Source organism: Engraulis encrasicolus, chromosome 17 (assembly GCF_034702125.1).
Source record: "Engraulis encrasicolus isolate BLACKSEA-1 chromosome 17, IST_EnEncr_1.0, whole genome shotgun sequence".
NCBI lineage: Eukaryota > Metazoa > Chordata > Actinopteri > Clupeiformes > Engraulidae > Engraulis > Engraulis encrasicolus.
The window spans coordinates 32,366,852-32,379,351 of NC_085873.1; the positions used below are offsets into that span (position 1 = coordinate 32,366,852).

Sequence of the window (12,500 nt, forward strand, 5' to 3'; positions counted from 1 at the left end):
TTCATATCCTCCAGGTGTCTCTAGTGTGCTATGCAGTTAAGATCAATCTTAGCACGTTCAGCCTAAGCTACTGCAGACCACACTTTTCTAATGATTCTTTGCTAAAATGATTTGTAAGGGTGTTACGTGTGAACTTAAGTAGCCTACTTAGGCTTAAAGGTGGTTGTGCAGGTGAATCACCACAGATAATAGGCCTACTTAAAACACTCACGCTACAGTATGTATGAGTCCATGTATTAATGTTTATGTTTTAAACAGAATTTAGTGATGATGGCACATCCTGAATATCCCCCTGGGGATCAATAAAGTTACTCTACTCTACTGATTGGGGCTTTCATTGGGGAGGCAATAGAATCATGGGTCTCCAGTCCCCAACATGATGTAATGTAGGCCTACTGCTTTATGGGGGAAGAATAACTACCACTTTAAAAAAATAGCCTATATATTTTTTTTGTGGTCTTTTTTGACTTTATTTTGACAGGGCAGTGTGAGAGGTGGACAGGAAGCGAATTGGGAGAGAGACGGGGAGGGATCGGCAAAGGACCCAGGCTGGGAATCGAACCCGGGTCAGCCGCATGGCAGGCGAGTGCCCCACCAGGCAGGGCCAACTACCACTTTTTTATATAATGTTATGTTTTGTGGTAGTACCAATTGGTTAACCAAACCATGATGGATGTTAGTTTAACCCATTTTGTCCTAAGCCCTTTTTGGGAAAGGGTGCCCTCTGCCTATTAAATCCCAAATATCTCAGCCTCCGTAGCACATACAAACATGACATGAGTTACATTTAAAAGCTATGACCCTCGTTTTGCCTTAGAATGTGTTCATTCAGCTCTAACTTACCCATATTTTTAATAAAACAGCTCAAATCTCAAGAACCTAAATGCAGTGTGTATGTGTTTCCAGAACACAATGGGTTAAATGTCTACTACTAACAAGAAAAAGTGGCTAACATTCTTTTGAGTCTTAACCTGCTCAACCACCTTGAAGTACTGTTTACAGTAAGTCCTTCTTACTCTGGGAAATGCAGCCCTGATCCAGATGAATGACATCATGTCCTTACCTCTGTTTACTGATTGGCCAGCCCCACTGCCACTGTTTATATTTTAAACAGAATTTAGTGATGATGGCACATTGGGGCTGTCATTGTTGCCTGGTTAACACCAAACCTAATCACAAGTGAGATTAGATCGAAACAATTGTGTAGAATTAAAAGCAGTATTGCAGTTCCCAGGCTACTGTCATTGGGGAGACTATAGAATCTTGGGTCTCCAGTCCCCAACGTGACGTCATGTACTACTTTAGTGGGGAAGGATAACTACCACTTTTTCATATTATGTTATTTTTTGTGGTACCCAACCAAATCAAATATGATGAATGATCATTTAAATGTGTACTACTAACAAGAAAGTGGCAAAAAAATATTTTTAATCTTAACCCGCTCAACCACCTTTAAGTAGTAGACCTATTTAAGTCATTTTGGGCAATGAAGCCCTGATTGGGGTGAATGACATCATGTCTTCTGTTTGCTGATTGGCCAGCCTCACTGCCCGTGTATTCCTCATTATCTGACCAGATTTGTCTGATTCATGCACAAGTGTCAAAAGTAAAAGCAAAAGTAATAGTAAAAATGAAACACAGGTTCTTTCCATCACACGTAACTTATCTGAGTAACCAGTAGACTACAGGCTACTTGACATACGATCAGCTGACTCTGCGCTGGGTGGATCAATTTTCTGGTGGGTTCTTGTTTGTTTTTTTGTGTTTTTCACTAAAATTACGATGGCGTAAATGGTGTAACAGCTATGTAATATCATGTGCTAGTGATGTAATTAGTTTTGTACTTATACACCATGTATTTATTAATTGTACTTTTACTTTTGACACCAGTTATAGTGTAATGTAATGTAATAAGGTCATGTAACATCTGCACCCAATAGCATATAGTTTTATATTTATATACTTTTATATATTATCTAAGTTCCATCTAGGTAGTAGTACCTATATTATGTTATTGAAATATTATAAAATGTCATATATGATACACTACTATTGTCATGTGACATACTTTGTATTTTAATGTGTGGAAATGGCAGGATAAGTAAGAGTAGGATTTTTGTGTACACACACACAGACACAGACAGACAGACAGACAGACAGACAGACAGACAGACAGACAGACAGACAGACAGACAGACAGACAGACAGACAGACAGACACACACACACACACACACACACACACACACACACACACACACACACACACACACACACACACACACACACACGGCAGAGAGAGAGAGAGAGAGGGAGAGAGAGTCAGACAGACAGACAGACCAACAGAGTCAGAGAGTTGTGCTAATACATCTTTATAAGAAGAGTAAAACATTTCATATGGGTTACATGGATACGTGGTCAGTGTGCTTGAATGGAAACAGCCATCCCAATCAAAAGGGACAAAAAGAGAAATAAAATGTACAGTAGTATGATATACTGTATTTTCGTATAAGTTTTGTTGTGTTGTCTCCTCTGTGACTCACTGCTCCATTTTGCTGTCTGACCAGGTGCCACTGTGTCTCGGGCCGGGTCGCCTTGTCTGTTATGTGAGCATTAACTGTGGTACTCAAACAGGCTGTAAACTCACACACGTACACATACACTCGCGGCATGGTATTGAGGCCAGGAGTTTTACAAGTGGGTCTTCTGTTTCTTCTCTTGCCCAGAGGTAGGACACACACACGCACGCACGCACGCACGCACACACACACACACACACACACGCACACACGCACGCACGCACGCGCACACACACACACGCACACACACACACACACACACACACACACACACACACACACACACACATACATACACACACACAATTATTTGAATTGAATAATAATAACTGAATTTATTATATTCCAATAGTGCACTTAAGTGTGATATTAGTTTGTTCAGAAAGCTTTGTAGCCCTTAAATGCCTTTTTTGTTTGTGATAAAAAAACAACAACATCAAGATTGTAGTCCGATGTTAAAAAATTGTGATATGACATTTTTACCTTATAGCCCACTTCTAGTCAAGACAAGTCAAGTCAAGTCAGGTAGCTTTATTTGTCCCAGCTTGGGCAATTGTTTTGCAGTAGTAGCACTTTTACATACACACACACAGTCACACTTTCTCAAAACATTATAAAAACACATAAAATATATATTTTTAAATGCATTGGAGAAGTGAGATGCACAGATGAAGATAAAGATGTAAGATGTAAAGATACCTAAATGAATAATAATAATAAAAAGTACATTTAATCTGACTCAAAATGTTCATGTTTGCGCTAGATGATCCCACATGTTCACAGAAGTTTATCTTCAAAGTTCATCAACATTTTATTGTAGTATTTTGTTGTGCTCTCATTATCTGTTCCTGTTTCCCGACCCCTGTGCACAACCAAGACCTGCCTGTATCCAGTTCCCCTGTAAACGACCCGGATGTTCGCCTGTCCTTCTGTCCAGGTAACTAGGCCTAGTTTCTGTCCCCTGCTACTTATTCAGATTACATTCAACTCACGAACGAAGTTTGGTATAAGTAGTTATTTGTGCAGCTATAAACGAATCAACTTGTCCTCGAGCTTCTTAGTACCGTTAAAATACTTTTAACTAGCACATTTAAGTAACTTGTGTTGCACACAAATTTTTGAAGGTTGCTGCTTAAGTAACCCATTTGTTTACGGGGGTCTTCAGATAAACCGAAAATTGCCAGCAAAGTTCTAAAGTCACTCAGTGGACTAATCCACAGCAAGAATCCAGTGTCACCATCTTAACGGTACTCCATCTGGCCAGGCAGGGTAGACGGGCCAGCAGGGATCCTGGCCTCCGTATGAGAGGGGGAGAGTGAGGTGCTGCTCTCTGCAGGAGGCAGACTGTCTTGTTTCAGTTTGCTAAACACACAGTTACATGCAAGTGGTATTTTCAACATTAAGCCTCTTTTCTGGGTTGCCTGCGAGTCCCCCTCACTCTTTTTGTTGTTGTTGTTTACTGCTGTCTCTGTTAATTGGCTACTACAGATTTGGTCTCAATGGGCTTTATAATGGCTGTCTATGGGCATGTCCAACTATGTTTTCAAATTTCATATTTATCAAGTGTTCAGGGGTATTCACTGATATTCCATAACAATGTTTGTTGCGAAACATGGCTTCTGTTGTGTTTCATATAGCATTTTGTAAATACATATTTTTTCCTTAATTCACAAAATGGCATACAGTAATAATAAAACATGACAGAAGCCATACTTGGCTTTCAAACTTGTTCTGGATTATCAGTGAATACCTCTGAACACTTGGTAAGTTGCAACAGTCTTGAAAACAATTGTTTAAGGTAGTTTTGAAAACATAGTTGGACATGCCCATAGACGGCCATTGTAAAGACAATTGAGACAAAATCTGTAGTAGTCATTTCACATAGACAGCAGCAAACAACTTAAAACTGCATAAAACTGTCTTGAGCCAAAAATGTAATGTAAACTGGCGTCTGCGCAACATCCAGTGAGAGAGATTATGTTGCTTAATGTTCAGTTTGTATTTGCACTGGATTTGACGCTTGAACCAATTGGGGGCTCTCCAGATGGAGGTACTTTGACTAAATTGTCGATGCACTGGGCAATTGACATTTTAACGTTGTCGCTGATGCAAACCTATTGGAAGGGCCCCCCCTCGAGCAAGGGGGTATTAGGGAGGCGCAGTTGTTTCCCTTGCAGCATAGCCTTCATACAGATGACGGTGCCTTATTATGAAGCTATTTAAAATCGTCATTGCTGTTGGGTACATAACCTGTCGTCCTTGGGGACCCCACCTACTCGGGGGCCCTAGGCAACTGCCTACATTGCTTACCTTAACGCAACGGGCCTGACCCCAACTCACTGGAATGAGCTTCAGAAATCACTTAAGCTTGCTGTTTTTATGTCTGTAGCTGAGTTTAAAGCCTATCTTAATGACACTTTTAAATCTGTCTGCACTTGCTTTTAATCTTGTAATCTCCTTTTAATGTTGTTTCATGTTTATTATTGTATGGTTTTTATTGTGTAATTTTATCTCTTCATCCATATTGACTTGTTCTGTTTTGTCTGTGTCCCGCCTGTAAATGTAATTGTGATGTGTGCTGCCGCCTTGGCCAGGGCTCACTTGTAAAAGAGAATTTGGTAACACTTTACTTAAAGCCAACATTATAAGCGCATTTATAACAAATTTTAATGCACATTATAATTACTTACAACGTATTATGACTACACTCATATTACAACTATGAATCTAGCTTATAATGCTTTATAAATCCAAGGGTGTCATGAGTGCTCATGACTGGCTATAAACAACAGGCTGCCGGATAGGGCTTATATTACATTATGAGTACCTTTACCCCTCTATGCACAGACCTGGATGATAAACTGTCATAAGTGCTCATACGATGCTATAATGTTTCATGTGAGATCATACGTCGTCAATGTGTGCTCTATAGGCGAGTACATTTAGGGTTTAAGTTTTTTTCATGGATTCTATTACTATTGGACCTCCTAAATGACATACTAAAAATCTAGTACAATTTGACTTTGGGAAATTAGTTATTTTCAACATGGCTGCTATAGGCTTATTATAAGGGCCGAGAGACACTCCAGATGAATAGGCCAAAAAATGTAGCTTGCCGAAATCACCATGAAACTTTACCCTGTGATTACTCACATATTTGTGAGAAAAAAATGTATTACAAGTTTTCTGAAATGTTATGTTTTAATATAGTAATTATACTATGTGTAATTAAATATGCATTACATTTCAAAATGCAAAAACTCAAAATCTGAAAAAGCAAGGCTCAAAAGTACTCTTTTATGCAACATGATCTCCAAAAATTCCGTGCTCCTGGACACGGATGTTAAGAACACAAAATCCGTGTCCAGGAGCACGGATTTTGCCAAAATTCCGTGCTCCTGGACACGGAATTGTTTTCCGTGCTCCTGGACACGGAATTGTTTGAAGTGTTTTCTATAGGCTATTTCCACAGTCTTGTGTTTTCTCAGGATTTTTCTCATTTCAAATATTTTGTCTAAAAAGAAAAACATTTCTTACTGACAGGTTAGGGTTAGGGATTGTTTTGGTCTGGGCACAGCTAGTTTTCTTTCATTCATTATATGAGTTTGATAGCCTAGCAACAAATTGGAAAAGGTATTTCTCAAAAATATGTCTTTAATGACAGGTTAAGGTTAGGGAATGTTTTGGTCAGGGCACAACTTAAATTGCTATAGCATTATTTTGTTTAGGATTAGCATTTGGTATGTATTTTCTAATGATAGAGTTAACACAGTGCTGTGGTAATAGCCTATAGAAAGCACTTCCGTGTCCAGGAGCACGGAAAACAATTCCGTGTCCAGGAGCACGGAATTTTGGCAAAATCCGTGCTCCTGGACACGGATTTTGTGTCCTTAACCCTGTGAAACCTGAACCATGAAAGCAATGAGAGAAAATCCTATTTTTTTGGAATTTGCTTCAATATTGGTCCCTTATAAGAAATGTAAAAAATTTTTTTTCTAAATTTTGTTAAGGTCACTGAGATATTTAATGCATCATATATGATGCATCAGGCTTTAAATGAATGAAAATTCCAATTTCATGACCATTGAAAAATGACTTTTAATGCATTTACAACTTTTTTTTTAATTTAAAAAAGTTGTCAGACAATTTAATTTGAGGATTATCTTTAAATATTTAGTGAGATCCTGCCATTTTTTTGCCTATCCTTGTTTTAGCAGGACCATATTTTACATTTCCCACAGCCTGGTTGGGTAATTTTTTAAAATCTATGTAAAAACATAGCTGATCGAATGCTTAACAACCTATTTATGAGTGTAATATAGATCATTATTCATTTTTGATGTGTAATTTGAATATATGGGTCCATTACTACAATTTCTCCATTCACTTCAATGCATTTTTTACGAGATCATAATTTCAACATTTTGCATTACATTTTTATTTCAAATTGCAAGTAAAACCTGTTTCTTAAGGCAATATCTTTGTCTTGAAGTAAAACAACTTGTGTGTTTTGTTAAACGATCGTCGTGGTATGCTTTGTAAGTTTCCCTATGGAGCAAATGCATTGATGGCTGACTTCCTGCCACCGCCGGATGGTGTTTATTTGTTTCATCATTTCAATATCTTGCAAAAGCTCAATTGTAAAGTCTTTTTTCTCATTTGCAATTGGGATGGTGAATGAAAAACAGTCCCTCAAAAGTTGTTGTGGCGAGGCTGACAGCTGGGAAACTTTATCGTTTTCTCCACGGAGGAGGGGCCAGGAGACGGGACGAGGAGAAAAGCACAAGTGGAGAAGGCAAGGTCTCATATTGGAATGCACCCCTTTTTTTCATGCCCAAATTGAATACAAGGCCCTGACCCTTGCCCACGGAGCTACAATAGGCCCTACTCTGGCATATCTGAAAGCTATGCTAAAGCCCCATGTTCCTTCCAGGACATTGTCTTCCTCCAGTACCAACCATTTCATCTTGCCCTCTACTTACACAAGTAGTGGCTCCTGTCTGTTCAGTTCAGCTGCTGAAAGACCCAAAACACCCAGTGACACCATGATTCATCACTGATGATGTGCCCGACCAACATCACATAGATATTACCATAGCAGTAATGTCTTTACCCACCCTAACAGCACTCCAACCAAACAGATCCTGAAAACATATTAATCCATGCAAATAGCATGACATAGCCTAGTGAAGTTGAACAATATAAGGAAGTTAGCATCTGGCAATTTTGACAAGTATATATTGCTGACAAAAACATTTAATTTCATTTTCACAAATACAATATTTCTGGGTTTCCAATATAAAATAAATAGGTATTTTGAAGTTAGCTAATAATGTAATTATCATGTAATATCCTTTATTTTTGAAAAACTTAGATCTTGAAAATGATACCTTTCCTGAAGTTAGATTTTCCTAGATTTTCAGTATGTTAGTAAGGACACCTGCAAGTATTGAAATCAGTTGAAATTTTTTGGGGGGGTTTTGTGTATTAAGGCCATAGATGTACTCGCCTACTAAGTAAAGTGAAGTTCATATGGATGCATCTATTATGCACTGTATAATGCACATCTATAATGCATCATAATGTACTGTAAGCCCCATCAGGCAGCCTGTAGTTTATATCCAGTCATGAGCACTCATAATACCCTTGGATTTATAAAGTATTATAAGCTAGATTCTCGGTTAGTCATTACTGTTAACATAAAGCATCATGAAACATCATCGGTGTAGTCGTAATGTGTTGTAAGCAGTGTTGGGAATAACGGCGTTTAAATAAACGGCGTTACTAACGCCGTTACTTTTTTCAGTAACGGATAATCTAACTAATTATTCTTACTGTCAGTATAACGCCGTTACAATTTCATGCACTCCGTTACTGCACGTTACTGTTTGGGTAGCCTATGCGTCGTCACCGTGCGTTCTATTACCAAAACCTCTCCATACGGTCATATGGCCACGTTCGCCTCTGCCATCCACCCAGTAGAAGTCAGAAAGAGGGACAGAATGAGTGTGTGTGTGCTGCTTGGTGAACAGTGTTTGTCTGATCCCAGGATTACAGTATTGCGTTTGCGTCCGGATAGGTGGCTACCCGCATCACCGGGGGCTGAATGGAGGGAGCGCAAGCTAACATTACCAGAACCACTTCTCTCACCCCTAATTCCTCCACCAATAGGCCTAACTGTATGGGCACTACGACTGCATTCGCCACTACCGCCGACTCACTTGAGATCGGATAAAGTCACCGAATGAGTTTCAATGTGTGTGTGTGCTTAGAGAACATCCTTGCTTCGCATGTCGGCATCACTGCCTTCGGAAGTTTCGCCGCGGTAAACAAAGAGTGCTCGTCCGATCATTATCCTCCTCGTGAGATAAAAACTGTCCTTCAGAGTCAGAATAGGCAAATAACATGCTCAGAACTTCATCATGATTCAACTTCTCACTAACCACGATGAAATAGCTCGCTGATAGTTCGCTGATAACAACACAAACTCAACTCGCACGCTTCGAGACAAAGGGTGCATCCCAATATGGGTCCTTGCCTCCTCCACTTGCCTCCTCCACTCGCTTCTCATCATGATGACATCACTGACAACAACATTAAATTTCAATATCTTGCAAAAGCTCAATTGTTAAGTCTTTTTCTCATTTGCAATTGGGATGGTGAATGAAAAATAGTCCCTCAAAAGTTGTTGTGGCGAGGCTGACAGCTGGGAAACTTTATCGTTTTCTCCACGGAGGAGGGGCCAGGAGGCGGGACGAGGAGACAAGCACAAGTGGAGGAGGCAAGGACACATATTGGGATGCACCCAAAGACGCAAAGTGGCTACTTCCGCATTTTGTGGTCGCGTCTTTTACTGCTTCACGACTCTGTGAACTACAAAATGACGTAATCGTAGTCTCTTTTGAAAGGGTAGCATTTAGTAATAATTAAAATGTAAATACTACATTTAGTAGTAGTAATTTAAAGTTGGATTTAACATGCACATTTTCAGTTGAATTTAAATAAGCCTATTAAAATGTGTTATTTTCTTTTATATAAAAAATATATAAATATATTTTGTCCATCCAGTGGCTTTGGTTTATTATGTTGCAATAAATTGTTGTTTGTAACGTTACCAGAGACAGTTGTTACCTGTCTTTACCGTCCTTCTCTATGTGGTTTATGAAACATGGTCGAGGGGCGAGTAACGCAATAGTTACTTTTACTGGTAACTAGTTACTTTGATACCGGAGTAACTCAGGAAGTAACTCAGTTACTTTTTTGGAGAAGTAACTAGTAACTAGTTACTTTTTCAAAGTAACTTGCCCAACACTGGTTGTAAGTAATGATAATGCGCATTATAATTTGTTATAAATGTGCTCATAATGCGCTATAGATATGGGCTTCATAGAAAGTGTTACCGAAAATGTTATTCTCAATGTGATTTTATTTCCCTGGTTAAATAAAGGTAAAATGAAAATAAAAAAAATGTTGTACGTCAAACCTCAGATGATGAAGTGCTAAAGCAAGATGAGTGTATAGCTTTGTACTTGGAAGTATATCAAGCAAATAGATACTTAGTTACTGAGCTTTTTCTTGAACTTAAATACAAACAATTGATACACAAGGGGCAAACAACAGAATATAGGCTACTATGATGTGTATGTCATACCTAGGAATAAGCTGCCAGCCAAATTGGCTAGTGACACTGAAAGTATTACTAGCCACAGCCAAGTTTTACCAGCATTTGGCCGGTTGGCAGGTGCCAGTGTCAAGCCCTGATATATATATATAATAATCTAAATAATTTTGATATACACAATATATTCCTTTAGCAGTAGGTATCGGACCTGACTGAATAGGCCTAGTTGTGTATCAGATGATCACTGAAGTTACTTGAGTTGGGAGGAAACAAGGGCAGGTTTTGTTTTTCACTTCTTCTTTTACTTTGACCACCTCTGTGTCTCAGCTGTAACCAGGCCTTTGAACCGCTATTTTTTTCCAATCGCCTCGTTCCGTACAGAAACAGAATTATAACGTTTCCGGTTATGAGTTCCACCTATAAATTGACATTCCCGAATCGGTTAGAACAAAAAAATGCTGTTCCCGGAACTGTTAATTTCGTTCCTGTCAGCTGATTACTTCCCATATCTGACATTAATAAACTAAGAAAGACGGAAGTGAAATGGGTCAGCCTACATTCCAAACTGACTTGGGTCACGGGGCGCTGACTTGGGTTACGGGGAGCGCTATGGACATTGCAAGTTTGTGAATATCTGTATTTTAAGCAGCCATGGATGCCCATTAACAAAGAACATTCTTGTGCGCTTCTCTGCAATATATCTAACAACGATGCAATGGGAACTCGGCCCTTTTGTATGACAGTGGTTTCTCTTATTTAGGATGTGGGGTGGAGTGGAGTGGAGGTGTAATCCACTGCTCTCTCTCCATTCAGTCAGCGAATGTCTGATGTCACACAAGACGTGAACCTCAGCCGTCATGATAACGTGCGCAGGGGAATTTTTTTTTTAAATATTAGTTTGAGGAACGACATAAAACCGGTATTAACCTGTTACCTCTATTTTTCAATAAGTGTTCCTGCTCGAGAACATAAAAAAACACATTTTCATTTTCGTTCCTTGAACCGGTTCAAAGCCCTGGCTGTAACACACACACACACACACACTTTGTTATACTTATAAATGTTCCTCTGTAGTGTGTGGACTAGCCCCCCTGAACACACGCAGAATGGGCGGGCAGGATGCTCCGGCAGGTGCGTGGCCATGGCAGGTCAGCCTACATCACACTGCATTCCGTGGTCACTTCTGTGGAGGATCCCTCATCAACAACCAATGGGTGCTGACCGCCGCCCACTGCTTCGACAGGTGACATTACAAACACGCACAAGCAAATATTATTTATCAAGGGCTTAACGCCAATTTCAACATGTATTTGTATTGCTCACATGACTCATGACTTGTCATTACCTGATGATGTAGAATTGTTTCATTCAGTCCGTTCCCATATCTGGCCATTCTAATGGGGGCATGGTTTGCTTACATAAAAAAAACATATACACACGTCTAAAGCTACATACACACACATTACTAGCTTCTCGCTTGCTCGCCTACTCGCCACTCTCTCACGGAACGCTCGCTGAAAGTTTAACTGCCAATGTACAGGCGAGAAGTACCGAACTCTGCTTTCCAATTGGTTACTCGCTTACTCGCCTTGCTAGAAGTGAAAATATTTTCCTTGCATCGCTTGTACAGTACTCGCCTTCTAGCTGGAACACATTGACATTCTATTGACTTAATTCGCTGAGCGAGTAACTAGTAGCGACGTGTGTGTACGGCCCTTTAGCATGGTCCAAAAATCATCTCAGTTTTGCAACATCAGCAGACTCTTTATAACACAGCAATAACTTTTGGGATTGTGTTTGGAGTATTAAGTTAAGGCCATGCCCCCATTGGAATGGCCAGAATCTCAGAAAGGGCTGAACAATAAAAGGCCTTATGTTCACGTCTTCAATGATTCAAGGGTAGAGTGTGCGCTTCAACATGTTGAGATTGGCAGGAATTCTCCTTTAGGCGTCAACATGTTCTTCCATCATCATGTTCGATCATCATGTAACATCACGTTAAACGCTGATGTGTTGCCATCTTAAGTGTAACTGTGAGGCTTAATTGTCAATATATACTGTTATACTACTAACGAGTTCATGTGTCTTCTCTCTCACTGCAGCTACAACCCCTCAGGATTCATAGTCTACCTCGGTCGCCAGAGTCAAGAGGGCAGCAACCCCAACAAGGTTTCCAGAACCATTTCTCAGATTATCATGCATCCCGGTTACAATAGCGACACCTTAGACAACGACATCGTTCTCCTCCGCCTCTCATCCCCGGTCGACTTTAACGATTACATCCGGCCCGTCTGTCTGGCT

General features: G+C 39.8%; 1 protein-coding gene and 1 long non-coding RNA gene across 2 annotated transcripts in view; both read left to right on the forward strand.

The window, feature by feature from the left end:
• Positions 1–2,571: 2,571 nt before the first annotated feature.
• LOC134466785 (uncharacterized) lies at positions 2,572–11,436 on the forward strand. Its single transcript, XR_010038408.1, has 3 exons — positions 2,572–2,727; positions 3,456–3,515; positions 11,274–11,436. It is a non-coding gene; the product is annotated as an uncharacterized LOC134466785 (long non-coding RNA).
• Positions 11,437–12,278: 842 nt separating this feature from the next.
• Positions 12,279–12,500, forward strand: part of LOC134466992 (transmembrane protease serine 9-like) — a 1,556-nt gene continuing 1,334 nt past the window's right edge. The window contains exon 1 of the mRNA XM_063220922.1: positions 12,279–12,500. This exon is cut by the window's right edge and continues 70 nt beyond it. Within this exon, the coding sequence (XP_063076992.1) occupies positions 12,279–12,500 (222 nt within the window).